We start from the raw sequence: 21,956 nt of genomic DNA on the forward strand, positions 1-21,956 counted from the left end.
TTGGCGTATGAATTAAGTTGTAAAGACGGATATAATTTCAAGTACCATTATTTCCAAGTCTTCTCTTATAAGTCCAAGTCAACTTGTCTCCACTTGACTCTCTATAATTAGATCAAGGCAAATACTAACTTATTTTCTTGATGTATCTTCTCAGCCATTTAATTCAAAGCCCTATTTCTTTGTTGACAAAACTGTCAAAGAATAACAACAAATTAAGGAAGGAAGAAAAGAGAAGAAATTTAGGTACAATGAGTATAATAAAATAATTAATTCTAATTAACACAAACACCCACTTAAAAACACCTCTTTAATTTGGATCAAATTAATTAGGCGTAGATATAAAAATAACAATAACTGTCATTTGGTTACAATAATGAAAAATACTATAATACTCCTTGTTAGTTTTGATAAATGGATGGTATTGTTTTGGGCATATGAATTTGGATGCTCATACTTCATTTGTATCTTATCTCTACCAAATGACGAATTACTATCATAAGTCTACTAAACATTATTGGATTAGCTATTACATATTAATCAATAATTAAGTTAGTTTGTATTGGGACCCATACTAAGTTTATTTGCTTGTATATATTCCAACGTATCAATTAAGTTGTGAATAGGTGGAGACAAATTGACTTGGACTTGTAAGAAAAGACTTGGAAATGGTAGTGATCAATAACTAAATTAGTTTGTATTGGGACCCATACTAAGTTTATCTACTTGTATGTATTCCAACGTATCAATTAAGTTGTGAATAAGTGGAGACAAATTGACTTGGACTTGTAAGAGAAGACTTGGAAATGGTGGTGAAGACTTGAAAATATAGCCATCTTCATAATCATTAATCAGCTTTAGTGTAATGATATAAAATAGAGCTAGCTTGATTCTTAAAACAAGAAAAAAGAGATAACAGAAACGAGTAAGGAGATATATATCTTGGTGAAAAATATGGCAAGTACTACACCTCATTCTATTTGGGTGTGGATGATGACCATGGTAGTGTCAATGTTGGTGAATGAAATGTGTTGTCATGGGTGTTGGGAGGAAGAGAGGATTGCTTTGCTGCACCTCAAAGCTTCCATCAACTACTCAAATGGCAACCTTTTGCCTTCTTGGATGGATAATAAATCATCCAATTGTTGTCGGTGGGAAAGGGTTAAATGCAGCAACACTTCAAGCCGAGTGATTCGACTCTCTCTTAATGATACAAGAGATTGGAAATTTGGAGATTGGTATTTCAATGCTTCTCTGTTTCTTCCCTTTAAAGAGATCAAGACTCTTGAATTAAGTGGGAATGCATTAGTTGCTGTGACTAAGAATGAAGGTTTGTGGGTTCACAAGTCTCTTATATACAAGTCTCATGATTTGTTTTTTCAATTTTTCTATTTTGAATTTTAGACGAAATGATTTATTAATTTTACTTTTTTTGTAGGTTTTGAAAAACTTTCTGAATTGATAAATCTTGAAGTTCTTGATTTGAGTTGGAATAATTTCAATAACAGTATTATTCTAGAATTTGTTGGTGGAATCTCATCTTTGAAGTCTCTAAATCTTGAAGGTAATCAGTTGGGAAGCTCCATTAATTTGACAAGTAAGTTCACTCTGCTGTTAAATGCTAGCTAAACTAATTCTTTTGTAATATTTAGTAGTCCTTCAACAAGGAGGAAAGTAAAGCATATTTGATTTATTAAATAAGGTGTTTGTTATTATTGTTTTTTGCTAAAGAACTAGGGGCATGTTAGTTAAAAAAACCAAATACTGACTATTTTTGTGAGAACTACTACTCGTTTGCTTGTATCTTCAAAAGAGAAAGACGAAAATGCGGAAACTTTATGAACACTGTATAATGATTCAAATTTAACAAAAGAATTGCTGCCAAATTTTTGTTAGAAGAAAACTACTACTATTTTTGTTGATGGAATCATATATAATGATTCAAGTTCTCCTAGTGCTTTATCTAATATTGTTATCAAATTTATGAACACTGTTTGAGAAGAATTGCTGCCAAATTTTACCCAAAGTGTTCCCTCCACATATCCATTTTCATAATTAACATTCATAATTAATATGCACAATCACGTTCCAGGCCTATTGGGTATACTGATATAAATTAAAGGAACTTATATTTTCTATTAAATAATATAAAATTGCAAATAGTAAATATAATAGAAATATGAAAGCACTAAGTTTAGAAATAGTCTATAGATGAAAATCGAGACATGCTAACTGAGAGAGACCTGTTTCCTTTTGCACCAAATTTGACGGCGTTTTCCTTTTAAAATATTATAGTTTCTTCAGAAATTGTTAGATAGTAGTGTTTCTTACGTGAATTTAGAAAATCACGTAGAGACACAAACTATTTAGTGAAGGTGCAGTCTAATCGAATCAAAGGCCTCCTTCAGAACTCACTTTACCCATATTGTCACGACCCGAAAACTGATATGTCATGATCGGCACTAATCCCTAGGCCCAGCGGCCCCAAAATAGACTAGTAAGCCTTTTCTCTAACTCGATTTGAATAAAACAATATTACTGACAAGATACAGAACATGAATAAAATACCAATTCACCTTCCAACATAATATCTCAATATTCTATATATAGCAGCTGTACAAAATAAGAATATCTATCACACTGCTGTCAAAAATACATACTCGATCCCGAATCTCGGGCCCTTGGCACAATTATATGCCAACAAAAATAAAAGACAAAACATCAGACTCTACAATACGTGTATATCTCCACAGAGCATCCTATAATACATCCGGAATCAAAAGAGGGTATGATATCATACCAGAAGATCTGCTGGATCAATAATCAAAAGGAGAATTCCCTGAAAATATTTTTAATAAAACGAGGTGAGTCTTGTGAACTCGCGAGTATAAGGTATGTCATGCCCACTATGAGAGTATACAATAAAATGCTAGGATGATCATCATGAGTATAATAACATAATAACAGTATAAACAGTGGAAATATAAACCATAAGTTTAAATAATTTAAGGTAAAGGAAAACATAGTGTAGGAAAAATAGGTGCCTAAAGACAACCACCATAAGTTGTTCCCTAACCACCTAAGTCCCCTATACTTTTATATGAGATGCATGCACTGATTCTGAGGACACGCTAGTAGAAACTGGCCTAACGCCTATATACACATGCACACAAGTATATATATCGGCACATACATCATCATCACACAATATCGTCATAAAGGCCCACGTGATAGCAGCGTTGAAACATACTATCCGTGTCTCTCATGGCCTTGGCATGCCAAGCCTCACAGTACCATGATCTTTTCCTACTGTGAGTCACCAGGGAATCTACTAGATAGTCCTCTAATAATAATGCAAATGATACCTTAATTTATGCACAAGTCATAACCATTTATCATTTCATGTGGTGCCTAAAATACACCATATCATTTAACATTTCACATTCTCAAAACAAGAAATCAATTAGGGTATCTTTCTGTTTATGTCTCTCCTACTAGGATGAAAATATTTCATGCAATTTAGGAACATTTAAAAGAGAATATTTTCAATGATTCGCATATAGAAATCATTTACAAGTTATGCATAGAACAATTTATATACGTACATAAAAATATGGTAAACATAACATATCCTGTCTACTCGCTTGGGAAATGACGACTCAAGTTCGATTCTGGGGAGAAGATCGAACAAAGTCCTGAGAATCCGAGCCTACAATAAATAGAATGGGATGGTCATATTTAAGTAACAAGAGTACGATGAAATGAAATTACCGAAAATTCTAACCATTACCTAACACCCTGAATTGATTATTTTATACCTTGGCCCGTGCAATATTCAAATCTGGCGTCATGGAATTCGTCGAGCTAAGTCATCGACTACGTCATCATGCCTCACCTTGCATGCTACGCGTAAGTGTATAGTGGAACTACACAGCCACTTATAGGCTACAATAACATAATATATATATATATATATATTTACCCATAAACTAGTTTTCTTTTAATATAGATAATATTTTTTTTTTATCTAAATTCCTCATTTATCAAAAATACATACATATATATATTTATAACTAAATTGATAAATTTTCTTAAAAACTTAATAATTAATTAATAATTTAATAAATGGTTTAAAAGGAATAAAATGCAATATTCTAGCCTCAGAATAAAAATAATCCATCAGAAATCAGGATTCGAAATAAACCCACGTCATCATCATAGGCTAGCCTAAAACGCACTCGAGGTCAGTCTTACTCGATCTCGAGTCATCTAATAGGGCTTCGTCCTTAGGACTCCGATCAACAAAATGACTCGACAATCATATCGCCAATTCTAAGAGACCTAAAGAGAACCCTAATCAGACCAACCTCGATATCCTAAGTAAGACCAACCTAACCAAGTCATCCTAGGTCCACGGACAAACGACAAGGGAAAAGAAGCCGAGTGGGCTAGCCCAAGAGCTACCACAACTGGGTCAGTCATGCCCAACACATTGGGCCATCCTAAAACCCAATCGGGCCCCGCCATCCTAGGTTAAAACCTAACCCGACATGCCCAACCCCAAAAACCCTCATTTCCTTTTTCCTTATATTTTATTTATTTTTATTTTCTTTTATTTTCTTTCTTTTTCTTTTCTTTTCTTTCTATCAAACTGCCACCGCCGGCGACCACCGGCAACCGGCCAAAAACGGCCGATCAATATACCGATTCGAAGCACTCGCCACGAATAACAACATATCTTAAAATGAAACCCATCGGACGATCAGAACTTAATAGATCTGAGAATTAATTTTCGGCCAAAAATAGGGGCAAATCTGGCCGTCGCTGTTCGCCGGCCGCCGGCCATTTTTTCGACGATCAGAAACTACCCCGAGGTGCGCAACACTAAAGAGAGCAACATACCCAAAAATGAGAAAGATCGGACGGCTAGATCTTTGTAGATCTAGAGTCAAAGTCTCGGCTAAAATGGGACAAAACACTACCAACGTCGCCGGCCACCGTGGCCGGCGATTTTCGGTGATCCAAGATCGCCACCCAACTCCCTCAAGCAAACCGACCATCATATCCAAAAATCATAGAAATCCAACGGTTTGATCTTCGTAGATCTAACCTCAAACATTCAGTCAACAAACCCCATCGCGCCTCAACCCTCATTTCACGAAAAAACAAGCAAAACAGAAAAAAATGAAGAAAAAACACTTACCTCCTTGAAGATCGAGGGCACTTTGACGGTGAAAACGAAGTCGGATCGTCGATCGAACGGTTCGATCGTTTGAAATCGAAGGAAATCCGAGAGGGAGCAAGAGAGAATAAAAGAGAGAGAGATTTTTCTGATTTGGGGGGGGTGCCGAGCGCCTCCCCCTTTTCTTTTTATATTTTCATTTTTTTTTAATTAATTATTTTATATATATAATTTAATTAAATTACTTAATTTAGTTTTTTTTTTTTTTGAATTTTGACACATATGCTCCAAAAAGTAAATAATAGAAGAAACAAACTATTATTGCCTGAATACAACCATGAATTTATATGTTGAGAAATTCATTTTACAGCCTTCAAGATTTTGTAAGAAAGAAAATAATTAGAAGGCGTAAAGCATTCCCTAGACAAACATTCCAATATTTAAGTCAGATTCCTATAGTTAGAAGAGATAGCAGAGCTCTTTCAAAGATAAAAATAAGGTATCTTTGTGGGATAGAGGCTATCATTTGAGCTAAAATTTGTGATAAACATTTATGATCATTACATAACAGAAAGTAGTACCTTCATACATAAAATCTAAGATCTACCATGACAGAGTTCATTTAAAATTGAAGTTTATATATCTCATTTTGCATGTTGTATGCATGTTCTCCTTTTTATGCATCTATCACATTTCATTTGGAGAATTATGTATTCAATGATTTTTTTTTTGGAATTTCTAAATAAATCATTTCCATACTATCACTTCAGGCACTTTTTTTCTAGATTTATTTATTTTTTATAATGGAAAATTTGCAATTAAACTCTTCTTTGTGTGTACTAAGTAAACTCTATGTATACAATAACTCATAAAAAGATCAAGATTTTTTTTAAATTCGTATTTCATTAATACTTCTCTATTTCTTCCCTTTAAAGAGATTATAGACTCTTGAATTAATAGATAATATGCATTAGTTGGTTGGGCTAAGAAAGAAGGTTTGTAGATTCACAAGTCTCTTATATATGAGTCTCATGATTTATGTTTTAAATTTTTTTATCTTGAAATTTAGATGAAAGGATTTATTAATTTTATTTCTTTTGTACGTTTTGGAAAACTTTCTGAACTGATAAATCTTGAAGTTCTTGATTTGAGTTGGAATAGATTCAATAACAATATTATTCTAGAATTTGTTGTGGAATCTCATCTTTGAAGTCTCTAAATCTTGGATATAATCAGTTGGGAAGCTCTTTTAATTTGACAAGTAAGTTCATTTCTGCTATTAAATGCTGACTAAACTAATTCTTTTGTAATATTTTGTAGCTCTTCAACAAGGAGGAAAGTAAAGCATCTTTGATTTATTAAATAAGGTGTTTATTATTATTGTTTTTTGCTAAAAAAAACTAGGTGCATGTTAGTTAAAGGAAAAAAAAAAGTTAAATCATTTTTGCTGAAAGAGAAGTACTACCAATCCCCTACGGGCTAAGGCCCAGGGATAGTGTTATCAAATATAATAATTCAAGTTGGCCCATTGCTTTATCTCACATTGTTATCAAATTTATTTATGAATACTGTTTGAAAAAGAATTGCTGCCAAATTTACCTGAAGTGTTCCCTTCACTTCGCATGTCCATTCTCATAATTAACATTCATTATTAATCTGCACAATCACGTTCGAGGCCTATTTGGTGTAGTGATATAAATTAAAGGAACTTATATTTTCAGTTAATTAATCTAAAATGAAAAATAATAAAAATAATAGAACTATGAAAGTAGTAAGTTTAGAAATAGTGTAGATCACATGTTTCCTTTTACACCAAATTCGACAATATTATCCTTTTAAAAATTACAATTTCTTAGAAATTGTTGGATAGTAGTGCTCCTTATGTGAATTTAGAAAATCTCCTATAGAAAGAAACTATTTAGTGAAGGTGTAGTCCAATCGAATCAAAAACCTCCTTGGGAATTCACTTTACCCATGTGCTCCGAAAAGTAAATAATACAAACAAGCTGTCATTGTCTGAATTCAATAATAAATTTATATGTTGAAAAATTCGTTTTATAATTTTTAAGATTTTGTAAGAAAGAAAATAATTAAAGGGCATAAAATATTCCCTAGACAAACACTCTAATACTTAAATCAGATTCCCGGTAATTAGAACAGATAACAAAGCTCTTTCAGGGATAAAAATGATGTACCTTTGTGGAATAGAGGCTATCCTATATATAGTTGAGCTGAAAATTTGTGATAAACATTTTGATCATTACATAACAAAAATTAGTCCCTTCACATACAAAATCTGCCATCTACCATAAGATAGTTCATATAAAATTGAAGTTTATATATCTCATTTTGCATTTTGTATGCATGCATGTTCTCCTCTTTATGCATCTATCACATTTCATTTGGAGAATTTAGTATTCAATAATTTTTTTTTGGAATTTCTAAATAAATCATTTCGCACTTTTTTTCTAGATTTATTTATTTTTTATAATGGAAAATTTGCAATTAAACTCTTCAAGTGTGTACTAAGTGAACTCTATGTATGCAGTAACTCATAAAGAGATTAAGATTTTTTTTAGATTCGTATTTCAATACTTCTCTATTTCTTCCCTTTAAAGAGATTAAGACTCTTGAATTAAGGATAATATGCATTAGTTGGTTGGGTTAAGAAATAAGGTTTGTGGATTCACAAGTCCCTTATATGCTAGTCAAATGATTTGTTTTTTTAATTTTTCTATCTTGAATATTAGACAAAAGATTTATTAATTTTACTTATTTTGTAGGTTTTGAAAGACTTTCTGAATTGATAAATCTTGAAGTTCTTGATTTGAGTTGGAACAATTTCAATACCAGTACTATTCTAGAATATGTTGGTGGAATCCCATCTTTGATGTCTCTAAATCTTGGACGTAACTATATGTTGGGAAGCTCCATTAATTTGACAAATAAGTTCACTTTTGCTATTAAACAACTCTTTTAGAATATTTAGCAGCCCTTCAACGAGAAGCAAAGTAAAGCACCTTTGATTTATTAAATATGGTGTTTATTATTATTATTATTATTATTATTATTATTATTATCATCATTTATGGTTTATTCGTTTTATGACCTTCAAAATTTTGTAAGAAAGAAAACAATTAGAGGGCACAAAACATTTCTTAAGCAAACACTTCAATATTTAAGTCAAATTCTTATAGTTAAAAGAGATAACAGAGGATAAAAATGGCCTACCTTTGTGGAACAGAGGCTATCCTTTATGCTGAAAAATTATGACAAACATTTATGATCATTACATAACATAAATAGTCCCTTCATTTATAAAATATGCTATCTACCATAAGAGAGTTCATATAAAATTGAAGTTTATATATCTCATTTTGCATGTTGTATGCATGTTCTCCTCTTTATACATCTATCACATTTCATTTGGAGAATTATGTATTCAATGATTTTTTTTTTTTTTGGAATTTCTAAATAAATCATTTCCATATTGTCACTTGAAGCACTTTTTTTTCTAGATTTATTTATTCTTTATAGTGGAAAATTTGCAATTAAACTCTTCTACGTGTGTACTAAGTAAACTCTATATATACAGTAACACATAAAGAGATTAAGATTTTTTTAGATTTGTATTTCAATACTTCTCTATTTCTTCCCTTTGAAGAGATTAAGACTCTTGAATTAATGGATAATATGCATTAGTTGGTTGGGATAGAAAAGAAGGTTTGTGGATTCACAAGTCTCTTACATATGAGTCTCATGATTTGTGTAAGGGCCCACTCTCAAATATTCTCGCTAGCATAGGATATTTGAGATGAGGGTCTTCACAGAGATGATATAGAATAAATTATAAACAAATAGACAACTCATTTCATTACTAGTAGTGAAAACTAAATTAAAGTTCAGTTACATTTCCAATATCTCATGAGTTTGGGTTCGACAGCCATACAAAATAGATAAGAGACTCTAATGTTAACTAACAAAATAAAAATCAATTCATCTTAAGCCTTATCAAAATACAAATTAGGATCTTCAAGTTAGGACATATCTCCGTACACCACTATCTCTCGGCCTTAGTCCTACTGAACTCACCCCCAATAAAGGCCTTCCCTTTACCTAAAATGGCAAAGATCAAGTGAGCCACAAGGCTCAACAAGTTCGAGAAACAAGGAACAATGCATAAGATCCAAGAAACATAGTGACACAAAAAAGAATAATCAAGGACTCAATAGTTATATGCAAGATTCGTAACTTATGACTTGATTAACTCCAAGTTAAATGCATCATGCTATCATATATCACCATGCAATTGTGCATATAAATTAATGTCAGTATCAAATCTCGTAGGTTCGTAAGCCATAAATCAACATATGCCAAAGTGCATCATGTAAATAAAAACTCACAAATAAATATGGAGCCAACCTGTCAGATTATAGCCAGCTCATCCTGGGTCAGGTGTTCTAGGGTGCCTTTTCCCTGCACGCAAAAATAATAGGTGCGCAATGTTTAACTCAAATTCCTATAATTAGAAAAGATAGCAAAACTTTGTCAAGAATAATTTTTTTATATATATATATGCATCTAAGAAATAAGGTTTGTGGATTCACAAGTCTCTTATATATGAGTCTCATGATTTATTTTTTTAATTTTTTTATCTTAAATTTTAGATGAAATGATTTATTAATTTTATTTCTTTTGTAGGTTTTGGAAGACTTTCTGAATTGATAAATCTTGAAGTTCTTGATTTCAGTGACAACAATTTCAATAACAGTATTATTCTAGAATTTGTCGGTGGAATCTCATCTTTGAAGTCTCTAAATCTCGGAAGTAATGAGTTGGGAAGCTCTATTCATTTAACAAGTAAGTTCACTTATGCTATTAAATGCTAGCTAAACTAACTCTTTTGTAATATTTTGTAGCCCTTCAACAAGGAGGAAAGTAAAACATCTTTCATTTATTAAATAAGGTGTTTATTATTATTATTTTTGCTAAAAAACTAGGTGCATGTTAATTAAGCTGGAAGAGAAGTACTACCAATCTCCTACGGGCCTGTATCTCCAGATGAGCAAGATAAAAATGCAGAAACTTTAGAAAAGGCTAATAAAGTCATATATAATAATTCAAGGTGTTTATGAACACTGTTTGAAAAGAATTGCTGTCATTTACCTGAAGTGTTCCCTTCACATATCCATTCTCATAATCATGTTCCAGGCCTATATGGTATACTGATATAAATTAAAGGAACTTATATTTTCTGTTAATTAATCTAAAATTGAAAATAATAAAAATAATAGAACTATGAAAGTAGTAAGTTTAGAAATAGTGTTGATCACGTGTTTCCTTTTACACCAAATTCGACAACATTATCCTTTTAAAATATTACAATTTCTTAGAAATTGTTGGATAGAAGCATGCTTCTTACGTGAATTTAGAAAATCTCGTATAGAAAGAAACTATTTAGTGAAGGTGTAGTCCAATCGAATCAAAAACCTTCTTGGGAATTCACTTTACCCATATGCTCCGAAAAGTAAATAATACAAACAAACTGTCATTGTCTTAATTCAATAATAAATTTATATGTTAAAAAATTTGTTTTACAATCTTCAAGATTTTGTAAGAAAGAAAATAATTAGAGGGTACAAAACATTATTTAGAGAAACACTCCAATACTTAAATCAGATTCCCGTAATTAAAAGAGATAACAAAACTCTTTCAGGGATAAAAATGATGTACCTTTGTGGAATAGAGGCTATCCTATATATAGTTGAGCTGAAAATTTGTGATAAACATTTTTTATCATTACATAACAAAAATTAGTCCCTTCACATATAAAATCTGCCATCTACCATAAGATAGTTCATATAAAATTGAAGTTTATATATCTCATTTTGGATGTTGTATGCATGCATGTTCTCCTCTTTATGCATCTATCACATTTCATTTGGAGAATTTAGTATTCAATAATTTTTTTTGGAATTTCTAAATAAATCATTCCCATACTATCACTTCAAGCACTTTTTTTAGATTTATTTATGTTTTTATAATAAAAAATTTACAATTAAATTCTTCAAGTGTGTACTAAGTAAACTCTATGTATGCAGTAACTCACAAAGAGATTAAGATTTTTTTTAGATTCGTATTTCAATACTTCTCTATTTCTTTCTTAGTTTTAAAGACATTAAGACTCTTGAATTAAGGGATAATATGCATTAGTTAGTTGGGATAAAAATGAAGGTTTGTGGATCCACGAATCATATACGAGTCTCATGATTTGTTTTTTCAATTTTTCTATCTTGAATTTTAGACGAAAAGATTTATTAATTTTACTTCTTTTGTAGGTTTTGAAAGACTTTCTGAATTGATAAATCTTGAAGTTATTGATTTGAGTGTGAACAATTTCAATAACAGTATTATTCTAGAATTTGTTGATGGAATCTCATCTTTGAAGTCTCTAAATCTCAGAGGTAATAAACTAGGAAGCTCCATTCATTTAACAAGTAAGTTCACTTCTATTATTAAACAACTCTTTTAGAATATTTAGTAGCCCTTCAACGAGAAGGGAAGTAAAGCACCTTTGATTTATTAAACATGGTGTTTATTATTATTATTATTATTATTATTATTATTATTATTATTATTATTGTTGTTGTTGTTTTTTTTGTTAAAGAAGTAAGTGCATGTTAGTTAAAGAACAAAAAAAAGGGATCATATCTGCCCATTGCTTTATCTCATATTGTTATCAAATTTATGAATACTGTTTGAAAATAATTGTTGTCAATTATTTACCTGAAGTGTTCCCTTCGTATGTTCCTTCTCATAATTAACATTCATCTCTAAACCTTTGGTCCAACAACTTGGGTTGGATGGCCAGTTCGAATGGTAAGCTCACTTCACAATAATCAGCTCACTTCACAATAATCACGTGCTAGGCCTATTGCATATATTGGTATAAAATAAAGAAACTTATATTTTCTGTTATTTAATCTAAAACTGCAAATAATAAAAATAACAAAAAATATGAAATCAGAAAGTTTAGAAATGGTTTATAAAAGAAAATCAAGACATCTTGACTGAACTCTTATAAGAGTAGATGTGTTTCTTTTTCATCAAATTTGACAACTTTCTCCTTTTAAAATAAGCTTATTATAGTTTGATGTGTATAATTTAACGTGATGCATTAGAAAGATTTAGTTTTACTTGCCACCATTAATTGAGTCATTAACTTTTAGTTAATCGAAGAACTTAAGGTGATGAAAAATAAATTGTTGAGTAAGAGAATATGTCAAATTAAATTTTAATTGATGGGTTAAAAACTAAAGACATATTTATGTATTAAACCCCTAAAATTTGCTTACCTATCTATCATCTGTCTCATTTATATGCTTGTAACGGACGTGTAATTCACTCTTTAACAAAGACTAATGCCAAGAACTTAAGATGATGAAAAAAAAAAATGGTTGAGGGAAGGAATATACCAAAATTTTAGTCAAATGATCAAATGCCACTTTTCTTCTTGAATAGTAATACTTCTTATGTGAACTATTTTTTTTTTAAATAGACTCAAACTATCTAGTGAAGGTTTAGAGTGACCGAATCAAAAGTCTCCTTGTTAACTCCTTTTACCCATATGTGTCAAAAAATAAATAATATGAGAAATAAATAAATTTGATTATATTGATGTTTTTTTTTTATAGAAAGATGTGGATTATTAAATGGATGTTTTAGAACTTTGGTTCAATCAAGCCTTATCGTATATAAATTTGATTAAGTCGACAAATTAGCTTATAACAAAAATTGAATTAACTAAAAACGGAGCCGGTGATGCACGTTACTGTGCCTGCAAGGACTACCCAAGAGTATTTACATAATATAAGATATAAAAAATTCAAAATTGTGTAATGCAGGGCAGTAGCTTATTTCATGTTGCTTTAATTTGTTCAGCTGAGTGCTTATATTTTGTCCTTGATTTTCTGCTTATATGAGGCTACTATTGTTAGAAAGTAATAACTTCGGTCTTTGTTTGCTCTTCTAGGGGAGTTGTAATTAACATTTTTATTTAATAATCTCTCTTGTATTTTTCATTTTTTCTTAGTTCTTATTCTTTGAAGTTTGGAAAAGACTATTTACTAATTCTATTTTTTTTTATAGGTTTTGAAAGACTTTCTAAGTTGATCAATCTTGAATTTCTTGATTTGAGTTTCAACGGGATCAATAACTCTAAAATTCTAGAATTTATTGGTGGAATTTCATCTTTAAAGTCTCTAAATCTTGGAGATAATAGATTGGAAAGTTTGGGTGATTTGACATGTAAGTTTTCTTCTATGATCAAATCCTTTTTAAAGCAATTTCTTGCAATATCAGAAATTCCTTGAAGGAAAAGGAGAGTTATGAGCTATGTTTTAATTATTAAACAAGAAATTAATTGTAATAATAGAATTTAGGAACCTGTTAACTTTAACAATAACATAAGAACATCATTTTTACTAAAGACATTAAACATGCCATTACCCTTTACAAGCACTCCACCAACACCCAATGGACTCGTACTAATATTGTTAGGAAAAGTTTAAAATCCCTATAAAACTTGTTGGAATTTAACATCATAAAAATAAAAGTAAACAAAAATCAAATATATTAAAAATAATTAAAAATATATAATATAAAAATTTTGTTGTGGACAACTCCTAATATGTTTAAATTTCTAAGAAAGAGAATTCAGTAATCACCATCCAATATCCTAATATCCTAGTGTTCTTAAACAATTACATTAATTGGAGATGACTACAAATTGAACTCATATTGGCAAATGATAGTTTTCTAGACTTCTTGGGCAAAGAAAAGAGTGGGCCTGACACTACAAATTGGGAAAGAGTTGCATAAAGCAACACTTCCCTCCGAGTGATTCACCTCTCTCTTTAAGACACAAAAGAATTGCAAAATTAGAATATTGGCATTTTAATGCTGCTTTATTTCCTCTCTTGCACGTGACTTTTTGGCTTTATAATTCACAAGTGGGTTGAGTTAAAGAATGAAGTTTCATGATTAATATGTTTATTATCTTTCTTTTATGCTTAATTATTGAGATTTTTATAAGAATAATCACTTAATTCTTTTTCAAGTTAGAAAAGATATTTTATATTATCTTAAAGTTCTTGATTTAAGTTAGAATGCCTTCAATAACTCTAGTATTCTAAAATTTATTGTTGGAATTTAAGTTTTAAAGATTCTATGCCTTGGAACAAATGACATACAAGGATCCTTTGACTAGACTAGTAAATTCATTTATATATGCAATTTAGTGTTTGTCCGACCAATTTTTTTAAATTATAACCAAACAATTCCTATATATTTTTTATCTTTTTTTTAGTATTTTCAAAAAGTTCATCTCGTGTAAGAATATACAAGTTTACAAAGAACGTACATTCACCTGTACCATTGAGTTTTGAGATAAAATATAATTTAATTTTAAAATAAATGTAAATATTTTTTAATACATATATAATAGGATAAATATTTTGAGTTATGAATATAAAATATTGAATAAAATGTATATAAAACAGCTACTTGTTCACTATGTAACCACTATGTTGGGCATATTGACCTTTTTTAGGTATCACTATATATATATATATGCGTGCACTACGCAAAGAGAGATAATTTTTTCTATTTAATTAATATGTCACAAAAATATATTTATTATCTTTTTTTTTTTGTGAAATGAAGCTTTACAAATTATAATTTTTGTGCATAATAATTTTAAAATTTTAAATTATGCCTCCACTGTACAAAAGTTTTGAATTTGCCATTGTCAATGTCATCATTCAAAAATATAAAAGAATTCATGGACGTGGGAACATGCATATGTTTATTCGAAATTGATATTGTTCAAAACTATATTTTCATCTTTCCTCTTAGTTGAAGATTTTAAGATTATTTTTGCACTTTAATTTTAAATTTGACAATTAATTCAACAGGTCTAAACGAGAAATCAAAATTGACAAATCTAGAGGTTCTTGATTTGTCTGGTAATTTGATAACAGACATCATATGGTGTTCTTTAAAAGGATTTACTTCATTGAGAATATTGGATTTGAGTGAGAACTATATAAACGAGAGTATTTCTAGTCAAGGTACGCAGCTGTTTCTATTAAAATTTAATAGTAAAATCATTATCATTGCATGTCATGTGGCTAAAACAATGAAAATGCTATTACATTCTCTAATGCTATGCTCCAAACCTGATGTAAGGTATTCCAAATTTTATTATTTAATGAACTTGTAGTAAAAATACTTTCCAATTCATCTGAGTTAAACCATCCTTTAACAATTGCTTGGCGCAACTATAGGGATCAATATAAATGATCATGCATTTGATATATTAATAAAAATAATCAAAATTTTTAGGTTGCGTTCTCTTTATTATTTTTAAGTCATTTTTAATTTTTAATTTTCTAAAATAATGAAAACGCATTCTCTTTATTGTTTTTAAAAATGCATTTTTGAAAAAAAAAAAAAATTGTAAAGAAAACTCAAAATAACAAAAAGTTGTTTTGAGTATTTTCATCCAAAACAAACTCAAAACTCAAAACATATTTATTTATTTATTTATTCATATTTTATTATTATAATGAAAAAAATATTACAAAATTCATTAACTTTAAAATGTAGATATTTTTTTAATAATTTATAAACATTAAATATTTTTAATTTACTGAATAATCAAATTTATTGAATTTTATCATTAAAAAATCATTTTCAAAATTTCAAAAGAACGCGTTTTCTAATTTTTTGTTTTGAAAAATAGTTTTTCAAAATGACAAAGAGAACGCGTTTTCAATTTTCTAAAAATAGACTAGCAAAATAGAAAACTGAAAATGAATTTAAAACTCAAAACTAAAAATTGAAAAGTAAAGAGAATACAGCCTTAATTACTATAAATTTTGAATAGTGTGGCTCTTCCAGCTAAAACATATATAAATCCATCTTATCAAATTCTACTCACACATTTGTTCCCTGTTTTACTCATGTCATCTTATAGACTTAGAAAACGTGAGCCTCTTGAAAGAATTGTACTTGGACTATGCTACCCTATCCAATGACTTTCTTTCAAACATTGGTGCCATGACATCACTTCAAGTTTTGTCATTGCGTGGATCAAGACTCACTGGGTCTCTGCCCTCCCATCAAGGTAAAGAAAACAAAAAATATATATTTTTTTACTTAACAAATCAGTAATTTGACTTAAATATATAGTTTTATCTTTTCATTCAATAATGGAGATAGATGTTTATATATGGTTCTTGATAACTATCTAACTCATTTTTCTTTTTCTCAAGGTTTCTGTGAATTAAAGACTCTTCAAGAGATTGACTTCAGCTATAATGGACTGGGGGGTCAATTGCCTAGGTGCCTGGCAAACTTGACATCTCTAAGGTTTCTGGATATCTCTCTCAACCAATTTACTGGGAATATTGCATTGTCTCCTCTTGCCAATCTCATATCCTTGGAATATCTTATACTTTCATATAACAGTTTTCTAGTCCCAATGTCATTCAAATCATATTACAACCTCTCCAAACTTATGGTCCTAGAAAGTGTCGACAACATGTTTTTAGAAGAAGAAGACATTCTTGGATCTGCCCCAAGTTTCCAATTGTTTCAAATCCGTCTTTCTACTTCTAAACGTGGAATAAATACTCCCATGTCCCTGCCTAACTTTTTCTACTATCAAAATCAACTCAAAATTGTTGAGCTCTCTGGATTTGATTTTGGAGGAACATTCCCAAGGTGGTTGTTGGAGAACAATATTGGACTACAAGCATTTAGCCTAACAAAAAATTCATTTTTTGAACATTTCCAATTGCCCTCGTCTCCAATGAAAGAACTTGTAACATTAGATATCTCTAACAATAATTTCTATGGCACTATCCCATACAAGATTGGTAGTCATTTCCCCAAGTTAAGAATTCTAAACATGTCTAGAAATAACTTTGAAGGCATGATTCCATCTTCATTAGGTGACATGACCTCTCTATGGGTTCTAGACTTGTCAAATAACCAGTTATCTGGTAAAATTCCTGTACATTTGGCAATGGGTTGTAACTTCTTGGAATTGCTGAAACTATCAAGCAACAACTTGACAGGCCCTATATTACCCCCTCAAAATGGCTTGCGAAACTTACAGTGGTTGCATTTGGATGAAAATAAGTTCACAGAAATCCCACACAACTTATCCATAAGTAGTGCCTTGAGACTGTTGAATCTTAGCCAAAATCATTTGGAAGGTGAGTTTCCGATTGAGTTTTGTCAATTTGATGGATTAGAACACTTGGATCTTTCTGACAACAAATTTACTGGGACAATATCATCTTGCTTCAATATGAAACTCCTAAAGCAAATTCAACTATCCAACAATAGTCTAAATGGACCGTTTCCGGAGGTGTTCCATCAATTAATGAATGGCATAATTCTGATAGATCTTTCAAATAACCATTTTAATGGCAGCATTCCAGATTGGATCGACAGTCTCTCCTGGTTAAGCTTTCTTATCTTGAAAAATAACCATTTTGAAAGTAATATACCAGATCAGATTTGTCATTTGTCTAGATTATCCTTGATTGATCTTTCTTCCAATAAGTTATCGGGCAACATTCCCCGTTGCTTAAATAACTTCACATTTGAGCCAGGAGAAATAATGAACGTGTATTCATCTGTAAGTGTTTTTAGTACTACTCAAGAATCCATGTTAAATGATGACCAAAAGATTTATAGTTATCATGAGTATAGTGCTGGTATTGATGGAGATATCTCAAGCCCAATGGGGGGATTTTTCTCATTACAAGTGGAGTTCACAACCAAAGGAATGATCTTGTCTTACACAGGAATGCCTCTGCTCTTTTTTTCAGCAATTGATCTCTCCAACAACAAATTAACTGGCTACATACCACTTGAAATTGGCAACCTTAGCAAAATTAAAGCACTGAACCTATCCCACAACAACCTAACTGGAGGAATTCCCACAACTTTTTCCAAGTTACAGAACATAGAGAGCTTGGATCTTTCTCACAACAACTTGAATGGGAATATCCCTTCTCAGCTTACTGATCTATACTCATTGGAGAAGTTCAATGTGTCTTACAACAACTTAAGTGGAAGGATACCTCAGGCAACAAAGCAATTTGGAACTTTTGACTCAAGTAGCTATATTGAGAATCCATTTCTTTGTGGAAAACCATTACAAAATAATTGCATGGATTCATCTCCATCAGTTCCATCAGCCAATAATAATGCAAGTGTGGTATCCAACTTTATCGATGTGGACACTTTTTATATGAGTTTTGCAGGGTCCTACACAGTTGTTTTACTAGCTATTGCGGGAATTTTGTATATAAATCCACATTGGAGACAAGTATGGTTCCATATTATTGAGGTTTTCATCACCTTTGTTGTGGATAATATGTGGAGAATCAAAGTTGGTTTCCTTCGTAAATATGGATAATCACCCCAGTGAAGTAATAATGTTGTTGTATGTATTTTCTAATAAACTTCTTTCTTAAGTAGTTGTTTGCATTAAATAAAAATCTCTCTTGGCTTTCTTTAGAGGTGTTGCATGTCTTCTAAACAATTTGGCATTTAGAAATAAATTCTTCTCTTATTTTATTCTTTTGACCATAAGAGATTTATATATAACACTAAGAATGCCTAATTTATTGGATTTACAAGGAGACGAACATATAATTGGGAAATTGAACATTAAGAACAATTAAAAAACTAAATATTTGTTGAGACAATTGCTCGGTTTAGAAAATTGGAGTTTAGGAAACTAAGTATATGATATGCCAATAATTTTCTTTTTTAACATTGATTCAGAGAATGGTGGAAAGACTCAGCAAGAACTCCAAGTAACCAAGAGGTCCTAAGCTTGGAGATAAAATTGGAAAACTAGTACCATCAAGCAAAAGTATTTCAGCCTTGTTATCAATGCACTTAGTTGTTGAGCATTAATATCAAGTAGACCCTAATAAAATTATCAAAATTAAAGTAGTCTTGGTTTGTTATTACCATACTATTACACGCTCAATGTACAGTGTGATTGTTGATGACAAAGAACAATATTGGAGCCAAATTTGGAGCCTCAACATCAAAGAAGTCCCAGATTTTGAGAGAAAAATGAGGAATGAGAGGTGGAGCATTTGAAATAAACTAATGAGCCTTCTTAAGGAAATTAAGAGAAGGAGAAAGAAAAAAGCGGGAGGGGGAGAGAGTACTATCTTGTTAATATTGATTTGTCACCTCTCATCATCGTGTGTTTTAAGTTCTTTAACATTTCATTAATCAAATCATCCAAGATAGTTTATAATAGCAGTAATTAATGATAAAATATAACTACAAGAAAACAGTAATCTATAATTAAAATTATTAGATAAATTTTAGAAGTATATACTAAAGGTACGAAAAATATGTACAGTTTATATATAAGGATTATAAAATATATTTTTTATAATTATTTTTTTCTTTTTGTTTTTTCATTCTCTTTCTCCTGTTATTTTGTTTTCTACCTGGTGATAATAGTGAGTTATACTTTAAGAGATCCTCTCTGGCCTAAAAATAGCCCTAAGGTAGGTTTATTATTAAATTATATGAATTTTTTTTTTCTTTTTGGCCATTTTAGCTGTTTTGATATATAGTTTATAAACTTTTGTTTTAGCATGTAAGTAAATAATTCACATGTTAAAACATGTTTTATTCAAATAGCTTATAACTAAATAAGTTTTTAGAATTTATAAGTCTTTAGTTTAAAAGTTTCTGTAATTTAATGTAAGCCAAACGCCTTCAAAGAATGTAAGTCACCTGTGTGCTAGCAAGTTATTTAAACTAAAACAGGTCATTTTATTTATAATTTGATTCTCTAGTTTAACCAAAAACTAGTTGGTTTTTGGTCGGTCTATTATTTTTTTTTAATTGAACTGATCCAAGAATAAGTTGCGGACTTTTCTAGTTAGATTGTCAAGTTTAATTCATTTTTTACTATACTAATCAGACGTGAATTGAGAATTCCTATTTTCCTTTGAAACCAAAATATGGTTAAAAATTTGTTCCCATTGAAATAGGAGAGTAGATACAAAAAGTTGGAGATAAAAGTAAGCAAAACTCGCTCTTGTCATGCTAGATTTCCATGCATATTCACAGCTAATAGAGAACCAACTGGGCCAAAAAAAGTACAATAAAGATCTAAAGCATGGATATTTTGATAAATTGAGGGAACACCAAGGTCCACAGAGAGCCAATAAATCATCTCCAAAAACAACTTGAAAGGCCAACAAAGATATCACACAGTTCATCATCAGTACTATAAATACAACTATTCCATCTCTCACCCATTTCTCCCTCCCTCTCTCTTAGGGAGAGAGAGAGAGAGAATATGTTGAAATGCTAAACCCATTGTTGCTTTTCACTAGTTGAATAACCGACAAAACCAACAAAAATCAAACCAAAAAATAAGTTTACTGAAAAAAAATCAAACCAAACAAATCGAAAAAATTGAATAACCGACAAAACCAAAGAAACCAACATAATCGAAAACCACAAAAATAAATGAAAAACTAAAAAATAATCGAAAAACCAAAAAATAATTAACATCATTTTAAAGTCAGTTTGGTTATTCCGACCATAAAAATTGAACCAAAATCAAATATCCAAACTGTTGCGAAAGATCTCTGCAAAACAGTAAGGTTAGTGCAATAACATCGAACCAGATTTAATCGAATATAAAGAACAATACACAAAGTACTGATAACAACAAGGAGAAGATGAAGATGAAGTAAAAACTCCCTATTTAAATAATGTTCAAGGCTCAGATCTGTGAGTCCATTCACCACTTTGGTAACGCCAACAAATAGGAACCACAAGCCACAACGAAACCCTCAAACCAGCCCTCAAATCGAAAACCCAAAAAGCCCCAACACCTCTCAGCCGAACACAAACGAAGACCTTTCTCACCCAATCGATCAAAACCACACAAGGTAGGTTACCACAGAAGGTAGATCGATCACAAAGACAGAGGGTATAAAACACAAAGCAAAGAGAAAAGCTTACCGAGAATGGATGATCGAAACCCCCTAAATAGGGGATGCGCATCGATAACAAATCGGCCAAGATCAACAAAGAATGATGCGGCCTCTCAACATGGAAAGAGGCATCGGACCGAGATGGAAACGAAGCCATGGGGATCAGCCACAAAGGAAACCACGAATGAAGTAATTGGCCAAGCAAGGAAACGAGAGAGAGATAGAGGCTAGGGTTCGGCCGAGATAGAGAGAGAGAGAAACACCAAGGAAATGGGCCACACACGAGCCTTTTATATGTGGGCTTAGAGCTTAGGAGATAATGGGTTTTTGAGCTCAGAACAGTAGGCTTCCCCCCACTTGAGCAAATGGGCTAAGGCCCATTTCTTCTCTAAAGTGGGAATAGGACTTGTGGCCTGGCTTTTAAAATGGGCTGCCTAAAAGTGGTGACGAACTTGGGTTCTTCAATCCCGGGCCGAATCCTATGAAGATAAAACCCACTCGAAAAAATCATCACAGCCTTAGGCCTCATTAGAAAACACAAAACCAACAATCTCCACCTTGATTCCTAATGAGGCCAGCACACACAGGCAACATACAACAAATGCACAATTTAAGCAACACATGCATGTATTAGCAACAAATGCCTAATCATGCAACAAAAACCTAATCATCCACACATGAAATAAACATGCAACAAAAAGCATAAACAT

The 21,956-nt window shown here is 31.1% G+C and overlaps 1 protein-coding gene across 5 annotated transcripts; it reads left to right on the forward strand.

Annotated features, from left to right (window-relative positions):
* Positions 1 to 915: 915 nt before the first annotated feature.
* On the forward strand, positions 916 to 18,764 carry LOC127806087 (receptor-like protein 56). 5 transcript variants are annotated; one of them, XM_052343093.1, is made up of 8 exons: positions 916 to 1,327; positions 1,436 to 1,594; positions 9,881 to 10,039; positions 11,518 to 11,676; positions 13,328 to 13,486; positions 15,154 to 15,309; positions 16,218 to 16,367; positions 16,516 to 18,764. In XM_052343093.1, the coding sequence occupies exons 1-8, from the start codon at positions 952 to 954 to the stop codon at positions 18,675 to 18,677; spliced, it is 3,480 nt and encodes a 1,159-aa protein (XP_052199053.1). In that variant the 5' UTR covers positions 916 to 951; the 3' UTR covers positions 18,678 to 18,764. The 5 variants fall into 5 exon arrangements, with proteins under 5 accessions (XP_052199053.1, XP_052199054.1, XP_052199055.1 ...); XM_052343094.1 differs by having other exon boundaries at positions 11,518 to 11,643; XM_052343095.1 differs by lacking the exon at positions 15,154 to 15,309.
* Positions 18,765 to 21,956: the final 3,192 nt, after the last annotated feature.

Source organism: Diospyros lotus, chromosome 7 (genome assembly GCF_014633365.1).
Source record: "Diospyros lotus cultivar Yz01 chromosome 7, ASM1463336v1, whole genome shotgun sequence".
Classification (NCBI taxonomy): Eukaryota; Viridiplantae; Streptophyta; class Magnoliopsida; order Ericales; family Ebenaceae; genus Diospyros; species Diospyros lotus.

Excerpts from the sequence above, each read along its gene's own strand:
- LOC127806087 (XM_052343093.1), top strand. The coding sequence starts at position 952 with ATGGCAAGTACTACACCTCATTCTATTTGGGTGTGGATGATGACCATG. Across the intron at positions 1,595-9,880 it reads AAGCTCCATTAATTTGACAA|GTTTTGGAAGACTTTCTGAA; the intron begins GTAAGTTCACTC and ends TTTCTTTTGTAG. Across the intron at positions 10,040-11,517 it reads AAGCTCTATTCATTTAACAA|GTTTTGAAAGACTTTCTGAA; the intron begins GTAAGTTCACTT and ends CTTCTTTTGTAG.